The 20,273-nt window shown below is 42.1% G+C and overlaps 1 protein-coding gene across 1 annotated transcript; it reads right to left on the reverse strand.

The window, feature by feature from the left end:
* Nucleotides 1-1,819: 1,819 nt before the first annotated feature.
* IL17F (interleukin 17F) lies at nt 1,820-18,692 on the reverse strand. The gene is made up of 4 exons (XM_007194042.2): nt 18,633-18,692; nt 8,755-8,838; nt 3,257-3,462; nt 1,820-2,084 (listed from the first exon to the last, which is right to left on the reverse strand). The coding sequence occupies exons 1-4, from the start codon at nt 18,690-18,692 to the stop codon at nt 1,820-1,822; spliced, it is 615 nt and encodes a 204-aa protein (XP_007194104.1).
* Between the last annotated feature and the right edge of the window lie 1,581 nt (nt 18,693-20,273).

Below are 20,273 nucleotides of genomic sequence, written 5' to 3' on the forward strand. Positions count from 1 at the left end.
ACGAAGCTGATAACTATGAGAGAAAATGGTTTTTAGATTCCAAGAGGCTGAGCATTTTAAGTACAAACGTCAATGTTTACACCATACGTGAAAGACTCTGAAGCAAAGAGAAGAGCCCGCTTACCAGCTCCTCCATCCCCACCCTCACCTACAGACTAGGTAAAAGTTGCCCCCACTAAAGAGTGAAAAATGGGTGCCGGGCTCCTGCCCGCTGCGCATCCTCAAGCCAAGTTGCAGGTGGGAGTGAGAACTGATGCCCCATCCCCTCTCCGGGACTGAAAGGCAGCAGAACACAGATGTGCCTTGAACCGGTAGTGTAGCAGCGAAGGAGGAAATGTGGTGCATCTGGGCGAGAGAGGGACCAGTGAGCCTCTGAGTGGTAGGGAGACCAAAATCTGGAAGCCCCTGTGTCCTCAAGAAGCACAAGAGATTCATGAAAGACCACCAGTGATTCCAGATGCAGAGTGACCGCCATGGCCCTAGTGACCAGGAGCTCTGCAGGCGGCCGCTACCAAGACCATGGACCCCGCCATGTGCATTTGTTACTTTTCTTCGTGTCTCCAGTAGCTACCACAGTGGCCAATAGATGTTCACGTTGTAAAATAATATAGCCAGGAAGACAGAGCAGTAACGAGTTACTAGGGAATGCGAGCCCTGTTTGCACCATTTTCTTTAACTCTCCTCCTAACCCCCGAGAACCATTAATAATAGAGGAACTCTCCAAGGCGTGGAAACAGAGAGGAGATTGCTGGTTGCCAGGGGCAGGGTGTGGGGGAATGGGGAGATGTTGGATGAAAGGGACACACTTTCATTTATAAGATGAATAAGTTCTGGGGATCTAATGTACAGCCCGGTGACTGTAATTAACAATACTGTATTGTATTCTTGAAATTTGCTAAAAGGGTACATCTTAAATGTTCTTATCACACACACACACAAAAGGAATTATGTGAAGGGATGGAGGTGTTAAGGAACCTTATTGTGGTAATCATTTCACCATATATACATGTATCAAATCATTACCTTGTTATCACTTAAATTTACACCATGTTATTTATCAATTATGTCTCAAGAAAGCTGGGGGGGAAAGCTAATATTACCAAGATTACACACAAATAATAATAATAAAAATTCTGACACTAGCACTCTGATGAAATATGAAAAACAGATGACAGGTGTAAAGAATTTCATAGTCTTCAGGTCCACAAGGTTCGTGAGTACAAGCTGAGACTGGAAACAAACATCTGAAGCATTTTTCAGTCATTAATATTTTATTATATTAGTACTTGATATATTAATTTTTCTCCTACAATTTTATATAATCAATACATCATAAATACATGGACAGTTTCCCTATAGGTATAAATATCAGGCCAACCTCATCTATATTTAGCAAATGCTTAATAAACAGGTACTGGATCCTTATACCCATCCTTCCCACCCACCCCATCCTGCACAGACCCTCCCACACACTCTTACATTGTGGTTATTTTATTTGTTGCCTTTTGTGGAGCAGAAGCCCATTTTACCAAGGGGGACCCACCCAATGACTGCATGGCTGGGAGGCGGTCATGATAGTACATAAGCAGAGTAGGTGAGGGTCCTGCATTCTCCTCCATCTATTTTCAGGGGGGTGGGACACTGGAACATCTCAGGACCGTATAAAGATTCTGAAGCCCCAGAAAGTTACTCTATCTAATACAGAGCTTTGAGAGTCCCATGCAGATCTTATGAAGAGACCTGGGAAGTGGAGAGAATTGGGAACCACACAGGACTCACAGCAAAGTGCTGGGTAAAGAGGGGCGTTTCTACAGCTTCTTCAGCTGAGCTGATCCGCCGCCCTCAAGCCACGCACGTAGCGGACGATGGGGGTGACACAGGTGCAACCAACAGTCACCCGCACCTTCTCCAGCCGGAAGGAGCGAGAGCAACCCTGGGACTCCCTCCGGAGGACCAGGAACTCTTGCTGGATGGGGACGGAGTTCATGGAGCTGTCTTCCTTCCCCTCGGCGTCGATGCAGCCCGTGTGCCTGCACCGGGCCTCTGCGATCTCGGAGGGGAACCGGTGGGGGTCCCGGGTGATGCTGCAGGAGGAGCAGGGAGAAGCCGACGGTGAGACCGGGGGTGGGAGGCGGGGAAAGAGGCACAAAGGATGGGGGCCCCGCGGCACTGGGCGCCCGCTTGCAGGGAGGCGGTGCCGGGCGACTCAGGGCGGCAGCGCAGGCGCGGAGCAGACAACCTGGACTCAGTACGCCGGCCCGTGGCGGGTGCTTAACTCCTTAGGCCTCAGTTCCCTCAACTTTAAAATGGGGGTTCGCAAATTCCTCTCCCGTGGGATTGTTACCAACACTCGGTGATACAAATGCATATGAAACGCCGCACCGTAAAACGTTGGCATTCCATGAATGTTAGATCTTTTAGTTCATTTCCCTTTTCATTTTTATTATTATAATCATCATTCATCCTTTGGTTAGAGACTGAACCTCACTAGGAGGTCCCCCAGTACACAGTCTACAAAGCCTGCTGCTTGGGAAAGAAAACCAAAGCCCCGGGGGGTCGGTGAATCCAATGCCTTCTTTCAATTTCTCCCTCAATAGCCCCCTTGCCAGGGGGAATAAAGGCAGCAAAGCCAACCCAGCCAGCTGGCCAGCGTACACTCTCGCTTCCCAAGGCAAGCAGTGCGGGCAGCCCCGGAAGCACTTCTAATGGTCCTCGGGCTTTGTTTTCATACTTATATTTAGAGCATATAAATGAGTGCTTGCTATTCCGAGAACCTCCATGTAAGACAAAATCCCAAGTCTGGACCCTGAACATCCCCTTCCCAAACTGGCCTTTCTCCTCCACTCTGGCCTCCTCCCCACTCCTTGAAGACTGAAATCCAATCTGAGTGGCTCTCTCTGAACTGACTTTTCTGGTTCCCACTTATCTCCATGCAGAGACCATTAGGTAGGCTGCTTTAAACAGTCCTCTCTTCCAGCACAGAAAGTTTGCAAATTCCAAATCCAGGGCTGCGTGAAGCAGAAAAGGGCAAAGCGTCGATGAGAGTTTGGAAGCAAAATAGACCTTCGACCACATAAGAGGACTTAGCCCAAAATAGCAAGAAAATGTGAGCACCCAGGAAACGTGGAATTTCCGTTTTTCAGAGTGAATGTAAGGACTATTATTTTTTCTATGTTTTTGAAATTTTCTACTTATGGTTAGAATAAATTAACATGTTTTTCAAAAGAACGTGGAGGTCAGTCTCCTTGGCACATACTTGTAATCCCAGGGGGAGCTGGAGCGGTTCTGGAAGTCGTGTGAGAGGAGAGCACCCTGGGTCTGCCTGAGGATGCGGATGTCAACCCTCACAGTGTGGTCCTCCGGAGCGGGACAGAGGGCAGGGTCCCCAGCTTTGGGGGTTTTCCGAGCTGCCACCTCCCCCAGGAGGGTCAGCCCCAATGTCAACAGCAGCAGGGACTTGACCTGGAAATAGATGAGAATGGGACTGGTTAGCGACTCTGGTGTCACTTGCTGACAAGAGACAGGTCATGCATCAGCTGAACTCAGCATCCCTGGGATGGGATCAGGGCTCCTCTCTGAACCTCAGGTCCTCACCTGGCAACAGGAACAGTCATACATGAAGATACCAGGGTACCAACCTGAGAACTAAACTCATTAGCCTGGTGATTGAGCCCTCTACAGTCCGAGAGCTCCTGAACAGGGAGAAAGAAAGACGTCAGGATCTGGGACTGGGTTTAAATCCTGACCTGGTCTCCTCACTGAGCCTCTGTTTTCTCTTCTTTCCAGCCAGAGCAACACTTGCTTCATAATAATATTCACAAGATTAAATAAAACGTTCTTTGTAAAGCACCTACAATAAAAATAGGGGCTTAAGAAATGATAGCTCTTGCTTTTAATTTCCAACCTCACATCCATGAATCCTCCACAAAACTCTTCGTCCCAGCCATCTCTCCACCTGGAATACACTGCCCCACCTCTATCCATCCAAATCCTCCCCTTCCGTCAGGGCCCCACTAGGACTCGGTCTCCTCCAGGAACTGTCCCGAAAGTAGTTCATTCATAAAGCTTTTACCATCTAGCACTCAAGCAGCCCTTCTTTATTGTCTGGACATGCAGTATTTGTGTTCATGCAGACCTACACCTATTAGATGGTAAGTTCCTGCAGGAGAACATGTCATAGAACAGGTGTTCCAAAATACTTTCTGGATGAATGAAAGAGCGGGTGAGTGAATGCATGAACAAAACAATCTATTTAAATTAACAACATAGTTAAGCTCAACGCATTCAGAAAAACACCATGCAAAACCAACTGTAGCAGAGTTCCAATGATGCATGCTGACTGAAGGAAGCAGAGGCACGAAGGATGCACGACAGAGAAATGGAAACTACTTCTCTTTAGCTCCAGAAAATATATTTTTTATACTTACATTGAAATACCAGTTTATCTGGTATTACAGGAGTGCACAAAGAAAGAGTTCAGTGAAGACCTAATTAAAATAAAGGAAGAGATAAAAATCTCTCCAGCTTCCCTTTCTCACGACTTGCTTTGCTCACCCCACCGTGACCACCGACCCTCACTGGGGATGGACAAGCCTCATCACCGATACTCAACATAATGCAGACCCAGGGCTGAAAGTGAGTTACTTTCATCCTTGGGGCTCAGTGTCGTTCAGGCTCACACCTTCCGTGAGTTAGGGTTGGGAAGGTGCTTAGACATGTTGGTTTAAAGGACCTTCTTTTTATCTTTTGCAAGTGCTGGAGGCAAGAAATGATAAGAGTAAACAAAAAGGTCATGGTATCAAGTGCTGCACTAATGTAGCTGATACTAAAAAGAAGTTGAGAGCAAGATTGACCCAGATAAGCCTGAATGAGGCTGATTTGCCTCCAGATAATCAGCAGGTGTCTGCTTTTGTCTCCTGCAATCATTCATTCATTCAACAACTCTTTCCTGTCTCTGGAGTGTGATGATAAAGGACATGGGCTCTGGAGTCAAAAGTCCTGGGTCCATAACTCAGTTCCTGGACTCTTACTAGCTGTGACTCAGTTTCCTCCACCAGCAAATGTGGAGATTAAATGATAGGATCCATATATAGCATGAAGAGCAGGGCTGGGACATGGAGAGTATTCAGTATAGGTACTATTGTTAAGTCTACATTGTCCTAATGATACACAGTGGACGGGAAAGATGTGGAATTTGCCCTCATGTAACTTCTGTCTAGACAAAGCACTATGACATTGTAAAAAGTAAAAGGATGCCTGCTTAGACAAGACGGTCTTTAGCTTCCCAAGCATCACCTCCTTACGTTTCTGAAGTAAATCCCTCCTTTGTGTTTCCTCTTTCCTCTTCTGTATCATATTCACTGAATCATTTCTAATTTCATTATCAAAATCATATAACCATGGGGTTACATGATTTAGCAATAATTACCAGGTTTCTAATAAGTCATTATTGTAAATATTTGCTTATATTCTTAGAGTGTTGTAGAAAACACTTTCACGTTTCTTTAGTCTCTGGATTCTCACAACTACCTTGTAGGACAGGTAGAGCTCATATTAGTTATCCCGATAAGGCAGGTGCACGAGTTGTGTCGGAGGCGATGAGGTTCACCAGCCTGCTAGTGCCAGTCTGGAGACTGGAACAAGGTGTCTGCGGTCAGTGCCATGGCCATTGAAGATCATTACTATTGTCATCAATATAGAGCCACTCACGGTGTTTCACCTCAGCTTTGTCTCACTAGAGGAGCCAGGCCTTTTAAGCCATGTGTCAGAATTGCCTGTGTGTTGTAGGTCACATAGCCCTTTATCAGAAATCAGATGATGTCTGCAAACCACTCGAGTTTTCTCCAAGAAGCTGTTGATCTGAAACTGTAGATTTTAGTGGTTATGCTACACAGAGCAGGGGCTCAGATAAGGTTCTTGCTGGCTCTTAAGAATGATACATAGCACAGCACTTCTCTGAGAGGCTCAGAGTATTTTATAGTCTCAAATCCTTCTGTGCCACCTACGAGGCAGGTAAATGGACATCACTCCCTGTCTGTCCAATAGGAAACAGAGGCAAGAGAAAGCACCAGCTGAAGGTGGGCAGTGTCAGGACACCAACATGCTCTGCTCAACCTTTTACTTACTGCACTGTGAACTCCCGTAAAGAGAACATCTGAACACTTGTCCCCTGAACTCACCTGTGATTCGTGCTCACCCCATGTAGGAACATGCTCCAGAACCCGGGCAGCTCCTGGTCCATAAGAGTTTGCCTCACCACCGTATTGAGGATGTCCTGTGTGCCTGCACCTCCAATTTCTAATCCTATTCTAATGTCCTTTGCCCTGTCATGTTTCTTGCTGACAGTCCAACAGATTTCTTCAAAGAAACCAAAAATAGACGTGGCTTTAGAACACAAAACTATCCAACAAATTTGTTTAAACACAATGGCTTTAAATTCAGAAATCTTGCTTCTGAACCATTCAAGGAAAAGAATATTACTTGGAGCCAGTAAACCTAGATTCATGTCCTCATTCTTGGGCATACAGTATCCAGTGACGTTAAATCACTTAAATTCATTGAGCTGTTGTTCATCTGTACAATGGGGAAAGTCATCCCAATCCACTTCCCTAGATTGGTGAGAGACTCAGAGGTAAAAATAATGACATCATTAATATTAATATTTAACACTCTAGTTCAAAAAGATACATGCACCCCAATGTTCATAGCGGCACTGTTTACAGTAGCTGAGACATAGAAGCAACCTAAATGTCCATGGACAGATGAATGGATAAGGAAGATGAGGTGTGTATGTATATATATATATATATATATATATATATATATATATATATATATATATATAGTGGAATACTACTAAGCCATAAAAAAGAATGAAATAATGCTATTTGCAGTAACATGGATGGACCTAGAGATTATCATACTAAGTGAAGTAAACCAGAAAGAGAAAGACAAATACCATATGATATCATTTATATGTGGAATCTAAAATATGATACAAATGAACATATTTACAAAACAGAAACAGACTCACTGACACAGAGAACAAACTTATGGCTACCTAAGGGGAAAGGGGGTGGGGGAGGGATAAATTAGGAGTTTGGGATTAACATATAGACACAACTATATATAAAATAGATAATCAACAAGGACCTACTGTATAGCACAGGGAACTATATTCAATATCCTGTAATAAACCATAATGGAAATTATGGTTTATTTATTCAGTTATATATAACTGAATCACTTGCTATATATCAATGTTGCTAATACAACATTGTAAATCAACTCTACTTCAATTAAAAAAAAATTTATTCAGTGCTTTCTCTATCCTTATTGGTTGTTATATTAAAATGGCCAAGTTAACTAAAAGCCATGCCTGCATATATCTGCTATTTCAGAGAATAGGTTTAGTCATTCTCAATGATATCGATTAATCCTTCCATGAGGGAGAGACCATTATTATTCCTCTATACAGATAAGAGGAATAAGAATGCACAGAGGGGCTTCCCTGGTGGCGCAGTGGTTGAGAATCTGCCTGCTAATGCAGGGGACACGGGTTCGAGCCCTGGTCTGGGAAGATTCCACATGCCGCGGAGCAGCTAGGTCCGTGCGCCACAACTACTGAGCCTGCGCGTCTGGAGCCTGTGCTCTGCAACAAGAGAGGCCGTGACAGTGAGAGACCCGCGCCCCGCGATGAAGAGTGGTCCCCGCTTGCCACAGTTGGAGAAAGCCCTCGCACAGAAACGAAGACCCAACACAGACAAAAATAAAAATTAAAAATTAAAAAAAGATCATCTCTTCTTTAAAAAAAAAAAAAGAAAAGAATGCACAGAGAGGTTAAGTAACTTACCCCAAATCCCACGTTTAGTAAGTGGTGAAGCCAGGTCTGCCTGACTCCAAAGCCCATGCCCCCTAACTACTGCGCTTGGCTGCATTTCATACCATCTCTAAAACAATACATGAATATAACATAGTATTATCATCACCATATGCCATGATCTTTTATGAAATCCGAGCTCTTTTAAGTTGCATGGCTTGTAAAAAGAGAGAAGAAAAGGATTATTTAAACCAATAATATGGTGAGTGATTTCCCAAGCCCTGCTTTCATGCTGCTGTATTTTAAATTCTTCGAAGGTCTTACCTGACGACTGCCAGGTGAGATTCTAGACCCAGGGGATGTAGATTTCTGTCACATTAACATCTGCCTCTCCTCCAGGAGGAAGGAGACAATGCAAAAATGATCAGCTCTCAGAGATGGGGCAAATGTCCCTCCCATAGGAGCTGTCCAAGTGCATCACCAGGTGGTTTCACTCCCTGCATCCAGGGCACTCCTTGTCATCTGCTCGTCTTGGGGGAATCATTACCCCTATTGGGGCCCCAGCTTCCTTGGTTAAAATAAACATGTACAGATCCTAAAAGGCTGGCTAAGCTCCCCCATGAGATGAGGGCCAACTTAACTCTACAACGGTGGCCACAAGAGAGACCATGTCCAGTTTGTGACCCCAAGAACTTCACAAGCTAACACCAACTATGCCAGAGCCATTGGTGAAGAGCTATGGTTTTACACCCCATTATAATTTCTGGTTATTTTTTCTTTTTCTCCACCAGACAGTGATCAGCATTAAAGTCAGCTCTGTTTTTTAGAGAAATGACCCCACAAAAGACCCCAATCTAGCATCATTCCTTAGAAATCTGCTTTCCTGAAATCCTAGGGATGACTGTACCAACACAAGAATGATCCTGACTACTCACCACGGCCATGTCACGCAGCAATGTCATTGTCACTTTGCTCTGGTCACCTGCTTCGTGCAGGAAACTCTTTCTGTGCTGTGTTGCCTTGTGTGTGCCCGTGTGGTGTCAACGAGAGCACTGTTGGTTTTATAGCAATCTCTGTCCTTGTTTCAATTGACCTGCTTACTGTCTAACTTGTGGTTGCCCCAGAGTTACTGACGAATGTAGTGTTTTTTTTTTTCCTATTCCACTTCCTGAAGGGGAGTCGAAGGGGGACCCTAAAAAGGGATGATGAAAAAAGAACCAAATCTTCCTCTTCTTCTGCCCCACTCCCACCCCCATTGTCTTCACACTACAGCAAATTTCTTAACTTATGTACTACAGAGATGAACCAAGTGACAAACTGCTGCCATGATCTTTCACGTTCCTCCACAAAATGGCTAAGAACTCTAGTCACGCGCCTTATGTTCTACTTTCCAGTCATGCAGTGTGAACTGTGATTTAAGTGGATAAGTCATCCTTCGAGGAGGCTCGGTATTAAACAAAGGACTATCTTTAGCTCTACTTTATGAATGGAAAAAACAAAACCAAAGAAATGAATGGCATCAGTGAGAGATTCAGAAATTATATCCCCAGGCAGTTAGTTTCATGGTCTCCCTGAACTAATTCTGTTTTAACCCCATGGTTAGACTCCTACCAGTGTTTAATAGATTGATAATCATTACTTATACAACATATAAATAACTGTTATCTTGGCTGTGTCTGACTGAAGATGGTTTGATTTTTTAAACTAAATGGATTAGCAAGTAGAACCTTTAAATGCTCTGATGTGTAATTTTAAATGACCTGCAAAAAGTTAATTTATCTTAGTTCAGTTCAGGTCAACATTTATTAAGCACTTGCTGTATGCCGGGCATTATAGCCTAGGGATACACAGACATTTCTGAAATAACAATAACTTACACTTTTTAATGCCCATTAAGATCAGGTAAAATTACACATGCTCCGTTAATAAGGCAGGGCACATTCTAGCAGGGTAAGGTTACTCTCCCCCATCACATGCTTGAACAACTTTGCCCCATTTTCTTTAAATGTAGGAAATAAAGAGGAAACAGCTCTTGGGTTCATGAAGCCCCTCCAAGATTGATCAAAATTCTTCTGTGATCACGAGTCTTTCACCCATGTTTCTCCTCCCCATGCCTGTGCATTCTTCTCTACACCTCCCCTCTGGGACAATCAGCAATGTAATCCCCCTAAGAAGACCTCCTTGAATCACCGTTCCCTCCCTCGTTACTCTGTGCTCATCTTTAGTCTACCTCACACTTGCTTATATGTTTTAGGATGGTTCTCTGGGGTCTTCATGGACTTGGGGTAACTTCAGTTCCCCCCAGTAATCTCTGTCAGCATCCTTCTCTAAATATATATCCCCAAGTATACAATCTAAATTAAGACAGTGTATATATACAATGGAATATTACTCAGCCATAAAAAAGAATGAAATAATGCCATTTGCAGCAACAGGGATAGACCTGGAGATTGTCATACTGAGTGAAGTAAGTCAGAGAGAGAAAAACAAATATATGATATCACTTACATGTGGAATCTAAAAAAAGAAAAAAGTGGTACAAATGAACTTATTTACAAAACAGAAATAGAGTCACAGCTGTAGAAAACAAACTTATGGTTACCAAGGGGGAAGGGAAGGAGGGATAAATTGGGAGATTGGGACTGACGTATATACACTACTGTATATAAAATAGATAAGTGATAAGAACCTATTGCATAGCACAGGGAACTCTACTCAATACTCTGTAATGGCCTATATGGGAATAGAATCTAAAAAAGAGTGGATATATGTATATGTATAACTGTTTCATTTTGCCGTACAGAAGAAACTGACACAACATTATAAATCAACTAAACCCCAATAAAAATTAATTTTAAAATAAATAAATTAATTAAGACAGTATATTTTCTATGCATACGCCATTTCAAGACAAGTCCCCTAGTCAACCCATTTCAGGGCAGACTGAAGCCCTGTGTCCATCATATAGAGAATTTTCAAGGCATCTCTGGATACATTCTTCCATATACTCAGTGAAGCTGACACCGTGAAATCAAGAGTCATGTTTTCAGATTTGCTTGTATCACACAAGCTACCAAAGCAATATGTGCAATAGACCCTTAAAAGCATATTAAGTTGAGTGGACTGAATCACTCACTTTCTGAGGCAGTCTCTTCTCCATGCAGAGCCATACCTCAATGCAGAGAAGACCACAGCAGCTCTTCTGAAAGAAGAAACAAGGAAATCACCTTGAATTAAGAATGCCTGATTCAATACAGAAGGATTTGCTGGTTGCAGAGAAAATTAAATAATTTTTTTTTATGTAAGAAGGAAGCAACATTGATTTTTTATGTGCCCAATGGTCACATAAGTTTTCCCCCATCAAGGTAAAAATAACTAACTTATCAGGATGTCAAACTAGTAATCAACCATCACCAAGTTTGAATTCCATCAATGGACCCAGATCATTGTTTCGTCTAACAATGATAAACCCTTCTTATACTGTAAATCATGGGCTAACATTTGGGGACCCAGTAATAAATATATGATGAACATACAGCTGATTATGGTGGAAGCCCTTCACTAACTGGCCCTGTACCACTTGTGGCCCAGGCTGCTGTTGGCTTTAAGAGTTTCAATAATCCAAGTGGAGCTATTATTCAACACACCGACAGCTACAGCGTTCTACACACAGTTCCAAGGGCCCACAGAAAAAGACAGCAGGAAACTCTGTAGTTGTATGAATGAGTTACACACAGCCTCCATGTCGTAAAATATTACAGCTGTTCAAACATCCAATTTAGCAAGATTTTTGTATGCCCTCCCATGTTCTGGAAGCCGTGCTGCATTACAGGTAATAGACTGTACTAGTAGAGTCTCTACCTTAATGATTTTAAAATATAGTTATGGAACGAAAGCAAACACACGTATATCAACCAATAAGATAACGACATGGGATTGTTGGGGATATTGATAGCTAAATGAACACATTTAGTTTTACAAATCCAACCCTCAAGAGGTTTCATCTTCATTCAAGAAAGGGGAGTCTAAACATTTGCAAATATTTAATTTAATGAGGACATACATTCATAAATAAAATCTTTTTACACCGTAGTGTGAATTAATGTATTTTACATTATTTTGCAGTAAAACATAATTCAGATTTCTATAGGCCTTAAAACCACAGACAGTGGTTCCTATTTGAATTGTCTTCTGTAACAGATTTCACTAAAACTGGACCAACTTGAAAGAAAGAAAGAAAGAAAGAAAGAAAGAAAGAAAGAAAAGGGAGTCTAATCAAGAAATGCTGGTACAACCTAGCAGTATACATGTGGATACAGAAATCGATGCCTAGCAGTGAGGGGCTTCCACGGCAAAAGGCTGAAACGGTGGCATTTTCCATGGTGGTCAGGTGGTAGGCTGTGATGACAATGAAATTGGAAGCTAGATAAATGATGACCAATGTTATGAATGGCAAAACATTTGGTAAAATTATTGCCTGCAGTAACTTGAGAGGCAGATATTGTACCTAGAGGTCCAATAAGAGCTCTAAAGGAGGACATCGGAAACAGAATGCCAGCTATGTGTGTTGGAGGTTATTGTCTGCATTTGGTGACGTAACACAAGAAAGACATGAGCTCAGGAAAGAGTAGGCAGGTTTGCAAACAAAAATGAAAGAGAATGAAGAGAGTCCAGAAATTCAGAGCCTTGCAAGGTTGGAAAAAACACAACTATTTCTATCCCCCCGAAGCAAAAGATACGATTGGAAAAGCTTCTGAGGTAAAGGTGCCCAGTAAAACCTTTCAACTAAATACATTCCCCACAAGCGGGAATCAAAATGAAGCATCTGGAAATCCCTTTACGTAGGTAAAAGGACTCAGAAAAAAAGTGTAAGGGTAGAGTTCTAGTAATCTACTATTAAATCAAGAGAGGGAGAGTTATACTTGCCATCACTATTTCAGATGTGGCCAAAGAGCATATTGGGGGGGAAACCTCCCAGCTGGATGGAGCCAGCAACCACAAAGAGTACTAGGGAGGTGAGCCCTGCTCAAAAAGCAGAATCTGGGTCTGATCAAAGCACATCCCACATGCCCTGGCTATGGAAGCCCCACAATGTTAGCCAAACAGGATTTCAAGGTTGTAACATCAAAACTACTGCGTGCATCTCCCATTCTTTCTCTCTCTAAATGGAAGTGTTTCATCCTAGTCTAAACTGACTGAGAGAGACCTTAAAAATTTTACAGGATTTTCTGCTTATTTTCACTGTTTATCAGAGCTCTGACTCCTCGTTAAAATAGCCAGTTAAACAATGTTATCATATAACAGGTTTAAAGAATATTGATAAAGAATTAAATGCAAAAATAATCACTATCTTATTATCACTATCATTCTTATTATCATTCACTATCTTATTCACCAAACAAAAGCTATTAGTTTATAATTTACTTTAACTCCAGTCTTTTTTCTAAATGAAATTAAAACACGCCTTTCTAATTTCCCTGAAGCACTGATTTATTTATGTTAGAGTCAGACCCTCTGAATATGGGTTAAAACATTAGGTCAGAATGGCCTCAAAGCATTATGGCTTTTATTCCCAACCTTCTTGCAGCTCTCCTCCTCATCAAGCACAAAAACTCTTCCTCCTTTCAGGCTATTCAAACTAACTAAATATAAGGTTTATTTGCCTTTTCAGTCCCTAGGTCATTTAGAAAGTCCATGTCCCATTCCCTCTCATAACCCTACTTCTCCATCCCCTATTGAAGAAAAAACATGGAGCATCCTTATAACTATAAAGCCACAGACCCTACAAATCCACATAATGCTTTTCTTCCCCCCTTTTAATACAAAAGACTGTTTCCAGTTTCAGGATTCTTTGCATCCATTACTTCATTTTTACCTATTTGTTTGAGTCAAATATTCAAACCCATTATGTACTTAATAGAACCTCCATAAAATCACACTCCATAGCAACCAATTCTTTTTTTTTAAAGGTCAACATATTTCCACTGTGAAAAGAATTTCAAGAACAAAACAGCTTTACTTTTGGGTTAGAAATCAGAGTTCATTACAATGATTATTTTTCAGATGAAAATGCTGTGCCAGGGTCTTCATATGCCAATGTTTGTGGGCATAGGAATTATTTGGGGCTTAGACACAGAAGCCTTCTCTCTCTCTCTCTCTCTCCCTCCCATCCTCCCTCCTTCCTTCCCTCCCTCCGTGGGGGTGGGTGTGTGTGTATCTGTTTATTGCCTAAAAAACAGTATAATTCCTGATCTTCTGATGAAAAGGTGAAGAATCTATGAAAGAGTTACAGGGGACAGAAATGAAGGGAGGGGATTGGAGGCAAAAGCTGAAAAAGAAGAAAAGTATCAGGTTGGGGGAAAACTGAGGAAAGGAGTTTCCCAGAGTGCTGCGTGAGAACCCTGGATGGAATAGGGTTGAGGTCACTGGAGAAAGTTCCAGATCAAAAGCAGAACCCCTCAATTCTGAATCTATTCTATGAACCGTGGAGCTATTTGCACCAGAATTTTATCTCCTTATTAACAAAAACACCATTTATTAAATGCCCACTCTGTGCCAGTCGCCATGCTGGGTACTTAACATGGATAAGAAGAAGAAAAATAAAAGTACTATCCATAAAAGAAGAAAATCATGATGACAGTTTCCTCTATCCAGGAGCGCCATGAACTTCATGTTAGACAAAATGGCACTTCTGTTTTGGAGAGAACTTACCTTGGGCCTTTTTGGAAGTGCAAAGATAGAGCCTATCTCTATCCAGGGTAAACACAGAGAGGGAAGTTCTCTTCTTCCAGGGTGGAAACAGAGAAGGAAATCACTACACGTACAAATAACAAGAACTTGAGTTACCACCAGAGATAAGAGAAATGGAGAGAGATGCCAGTTGGAAACTTCAGTAGCTGACACAGCAAGGGAACTAAAGAGTCATGAGCCTAGTATTCAAATTGTTTCCATGTCTACATTGTGCCTTAATTCTCTTCCATTATTACCACACCTAAAATAAAATTCTTTACATGCAAAACAGTCCTATGATGTCCACACAGCAGCAAAGAGATGTGGAAAGAAAAGGCGGCCTCAGGAGAGGAAGCAGCAGAAATGGGTCAACAAGAATTTGGAATGAGAAAGTAAGCACCAGCCCCACCCCTGCCATCTAGCTTGCTAGGACCTGGGAGCTTGTTAAAAAGGCAGAATCTCAGTTGATGGTTGTTAACCAGACTTACCGTGGTGATCATTTCACAATATATACAAATATAGAATCATTGTTTTATACCTGAAACGAATATAACATGTCGATTACACCTCAATTTGAAAAAAGAAAAAGTAGCAAAGTTTGCATTAGAAGAAAATAGATAATAAATATGTGAAAAAAAACCCAGTTTAACCTCAAAAGCAATCAAACGAATGTAAACTAAAATAGAATTCCATATTTAGGCTATCAAACTGGCATAGATTTTTAACCATGCATATTAATAGGAGAATAGGAAAAAGGGGCACTTTCAGGTATTACGGCTGGGAGTGTATTGGTACAACTTTTGTAGGGTATTTAATAATATGAAGCAAAAACCTAAAAAAAATGTTCTACCCCTGGGATTTGTTCTAAGGAAATAGAGAAGTACCCGAAGATCCACATACAAGGATATTCAGTGTGGGAAAATTGAAAACACCCTAGATTTCTAACAGTAGAATAATGTTGATAGTTCAGTGAATTGTTAGCGTGTATATATGATAAAACCTATGTAGCCACTAGAAATTTCTTTCCAAGAAAATGTAATAACTTTAAAAATACCTCTTTTGTAACAATTTTTGAAAATATTAAGATACGGTTCTTCATATAAAGCATGACATTCCTTTGATGTAGATACAAACACACTATGTACATGTATATGTATATTTGTATGTGTGTGTATATGTCTAAATAAATGTACGCTCAGAAAAAAGCCTGAAAATATATGCAAAAAATAAATGCAGAATCTTGGGCCCTCACCCCAAACCTATTGAATCAGACTCTGCCTTTTTACAAGATTTCCAAGTGATTCTCATCACATGAAAGTCTGGGCTGCACTGCTTTAGGGAACATTAAAGGAAGTGCGGGATTTCCTATAAAATTACAGCAGGGCTCACTGGACACATTCCATTTTCTGAAGCTGAGAAATTGAGAGTCAAGTACACTTGAAAAGTGATTGGGATAAGAATATCAGAGCCTTAAATCTCAGAGCTGCACTCCCTCGAAGCTAAGAACCATACACCTCTTCTCCTATTCTGCAAGGTTCCTTGGCGAGGGTGGGGATGGAGAGACCACGAAATTGAGGTCTTTCCATGTAGAAATTCAGCAGCAGCTGCTTTGGGTTGACCTGACTGAGCCACCCACAGGCGAGCTACAGGCAACTCAGGGTTTCGTGCAGACTTTCACTTACTCATCAGCCAAGCTATTCAATAATTTCCTGCATTGAGGTGAATGGAATTAGTCAACTGACTGCCAGAGCTCCATGCCCAGGGAAAGCCCAAGTGGGTGTCTGTCAAATGCTGTCCAGTGTTACTGGCTTCCTCCGACGAAAACCCTCAGCTATTTCCACCAGTGTCGTACAGGAACCAGGGATCAGCAACGTTTGCTCCTGGACTTTCCCCCAGTCCCATGCTGACAAGCCACAAAGTTCTGGGGTGGAGGGTCTTGCCCCAGAAAGATGAGCTTACACTCTACTCTTGCCTCTGGGTTGGATGACCAGTTCCTTAGACATTGGCCTAAATCTGATGCATGGCCCTAACCTAGTTTGTTAAAGGAAGTCACCTTCCCAAACATTCCGCATGAACCTCATTTTCCAGCTTCTGCGCCACAAAATATGTTGTATTTCTGAGGCCTCATCCTCTGCAGGCCAGGTCCTTTTTCCTGGAAAGTTCATTTCAGTTCTTCTGCTCATTTAGGCTCTACCCAAACTCCTGGACTCTTCCTCAAAGTCTGTCTCCTCTGACCCAAAACCCACTAGTGTCTGTCCCTCTTCTGAACTCTCCACTTGCTCTCGTGGAATTTCATTTAGCAATTACTAGAGACAACTTTTCTACTGTCCACTTGAACGGCTATTTGTATGTGCTTTGGCTTTTTAAGTTTTCAAATGATTGTTCCTAACCTGCTCTCTGGATCTTAAACTCTTTAAAGGAGACACCCGTGGCTTCTGCACACCCCCATCCCAGCAAATACACTACCCATGGCTGGTGCTCAGTGAATACTTACTCACTTGACCCGATTTAATTTAATGTTCATACTAAGTTCTTAGTATGAACATTTTCTTCTTCCACCCAGTTTCTCGCTAAAGAGGGAGATCAGAATATGCCACCACAAAAGGTGCCACATTGGCATAAGGATTAATTTGAGCTGAAGGCAATTGAGAAACAGCAGACTCAGGAAAAGCTCTCCACCTTCCCCCTTTCTGTCTAAAAACCAGGCATAGATTTCCTTTTGTAAAGGTAACAATTTTCCATTTGTAAAGGAAGTTTACATATTAGAAAGAGGGGGACAACTCTTATGGATGGAAAAGGCACTAACTTGAGTCTGCATAATAAACCTTACTACATAACCCTTATCTTTGATTAGCTTCCCCCATGTACTTACCTTCCCTTAATCTACTTCCCCTAGAAGTTCAACACTCCCTCCTTCCTTTGTCTCATTATCTATCCACAGTTTATGACTCTTTGTTAAAATGGTATCTAAGCTGCTGGGTCTAACTTCTTCTTTGAATCTTCACTTCTTTCCTACAAAGGCTTCTGTATGCACACATAATAAATTCTTTCTCTGGTAATCTGGTTTTGTCAGTTTAATTTGCAGGACCCCAGGGACTAAACCCAGGAGGGTAGAGGAGAAAGTTTTTCCTCTCCTTCATTACTTTCAATTCCTAATAGATCAGATAACTTTTAAAAAATCTTAATTAAAGGGTGATATTTTGGAGAAAAGAAAACTTACACAGAATATTATTTTCAAGTATTTAGAAAATTTTTAAAAGGGAGAGGGATTGGACAGTCACCAGAAGGTCACACTAAAGCTTGATAAACATATGGTAGTGACATTCCAGAGAGGAATGGTACACCAGGGGGTTCTGTTTGAACTGGACCATCTCCAAGTTCTCTTCCAATTTGGGGATCCTATGAAAACCAAAAAAAATATGTACTGATATTTTAACTAAACACAACCACAATCTCAGTCTTAGGAGTAGAGGTGTGTGTGAGTGCACACACGTGTGAGTGTTTTTGTGTGTGCATATCTGTTGGGGGTAGGGAGTAACATAGCTTCAGTTTTTTCCTCTTTTTCTGGAAAGCAATCGCATGACTCAATTCGAATAATTCTGTGTCATCACTGCATGTTTCCCATGAAAATACAGGTTAAGAAGAGAATAAAATGGAGAGGAGGTGGACCGGAAAGAAAGGCACTGAAACAACCACACTTCTGAGAAATGTGTCACTTTCACTCTTGCGTGGACTGACTCAGAAGGACGAATGAATCTCGGGGTTCTCCTAGTGTTCCTAGAAACGCTGTAGAACGACAGGATGAAATGGGTTTCCTGTGAGAGACAGTTCTTCATCCTTGCTGAGGCAAGGGGATGACGGACGCGTGAAGGAGAAGGTGGAGGAGAAGGAAATCAATAGAGAGAAGAGGGGAGGGAGCCGGGAAGGAAAGCGGAAGGGGCGGAGCAGAGAGCAAGTGCTCCCAGTGGGCGGGGCTCATCCCAAAGCTGCTCTGCTGCTTTTGTCCAGCTGGAGATCAAAGGAAGGTAGAGGGAAAGGACATGAAGTGAAAACGAGGACTCAGAAGGTTCTTGGCCGTGCAGACCTGAGGACTCATCTGAACTGGAGAGACGGCTTCCTGTAAATCGCACACGACCATGTCCATCACGCAGGTTTTATGCCAAGCAAGGAACCAGAGGGGACCCCACTGCTGACTTCCCTGTCCTGTGACCCTCTCACACCCACAGGTGTCCAGAGCACCCCTTCACCTAGCACCCAGGTTAGATTAGCCATTAAGACAAGGGAGATGACTCTTTCTCTTTGCTTTCTGACTCCATCATGGCTTTCGGGAGTAATCCGGTCCAACCCTCTCGCTGATGAGGGTGTTGGATGGCCTTCCTACAGACACACCTGGCGGGGGAGGCTTGCCTGGACCCAGGCTTCTTGACTCCCCCTAGTCTCCACCTGCAAATAAAGGGATCCCTCTCTCCAGCTCTTCCAGGGCCATTTTTCTCTTTAACAAAATGCTGCCAGGGGAGGAAAATAATTATAATATTAATAGCCTTACATGGTAGATAAAGCCACACAGCTTACAAAGCATTTTCATGTCCATGATTTTATCTGATTCACACAACAAACCCATAAATCTCTCCATTTCACAGGTTAAGAAATTGAGACAGAGTGCATGGAAACTGTCCAAAGCCACACAGCTATTAAATAGCAGAGCTGAAATTCAAACCCAGGCCTTCGATTCTGAGCCCAGAGAAGGATAAATAACTTTCTCCAGATGCAGGCTGGAGAAAATTTGAAACACAGGCACCCAGGGCATGGTGGGGAGTGAGGAGTTGTCAGAGGACCAGACTTGCAGGGTGAGCAGGATCTTCCAAGTGACGCCTGCCCTGGAGTCAGGACACCTGAGCCACTCTGCCCATCCTTTGAAGAGGATGGGAAATGAAACCAGTCTTCTATTTTCTTTTTTTTCTTTGATTCTGAACACTTTTTAGCCTTTGCACATTGTCTTACACACATTTATCGATGTACTAACAAGATAAATGAACAAGCAGCCAGATGGTTTCAATGACAGCTCTTAAGAAGCCTCACTCTACCAACTTTTTACCTCTGGTTCTCAAAGATTATATAGTGGTAGAAAGTTGCCTTTTCTGCATTTGCTATGTGTAACGATAGGAAGAATTTCTAAGCCACTTACGTTTCACTGAATTGCAAGTGTTACTGAAGGTATGATATGAGAAGTGAATGGTATGAGATCATAAAAATTAATTTCAAATTCTAACCAGAGTAAATTTGGCAATTTTAAAAATGTGAGAGTGGGAGTGGAAATGATATCCAATAAACTGTAATGGAAAAGAATATGAAAAAGAATGTATAGGGACTTCCCTGGTGGTCCAGTGGTAGGACTCCATGCTTCCACTGCAGGGGGCACGGGTTCAATCTCTGGTCAGGGAACTAAGATCCTATAAGCCACATGGCACAGCCAAAAAAATAAAAGAAAAAGAATGTAAATATATGTATAACTGAATACTGTGCTATACAGCAGAAATTAACACAACATTGTAAATCAACAATACTTCAATAAAATTTAAAACAAAAATCAAATGGCCCTGGGTTTGGATCTAGAATCCACCATCAACTAGCCACGAGACCCTGGGCAAACTATGTAATCTTACTCTAAACCTATTCCCTCCTCTATAAAATTCAGATCATAAAACCCACCTCACAGGATTGCAGG

This window comes from Balaenoptera acutorostrata, chromosome 10, assembly GCF_949987535.1.
Source record: "Balaenoptera acutorostrata chromosome 10, mBalAcu1.1, whole genome shotgun sequence".
Taxonomy (NCBI): domain Eukaryota; kingdom Metazoa; phylum Chordata; class Mammalia; order Artiodactyla; family Balaenopteridae; genus Balaenoptera; species Balaenoptera acutorostrata.

What these genes read in the sequence shown, in the direction of transcription:
- IL17F (XM_007194042.2), bottom strand. Translation starts at nt 18,692, where the DNA reads ATGGACATGGTCGTGTGCGATTTACAGGAAGCCGTCTCTCCAGTTCAG. An exon ending in CAGTTCAGATGAGTCCTCAG is followed by an intron (nt 8,839 to 18,632) that starts GTCTGCACGGCC and finishes GGCACACACAAG; the next exon opens with GCAACACAGCACAGAAAGAG. An exon ending in TGCTGCGTGACATGGCCGTG is followed by an intron (nt 3,463 to 8,754) that starts GTGAGTAGTCAG and finishes ATCTATTTCCAG; the next exon opens with GTCAAGTCCCTGCTGCTGTT.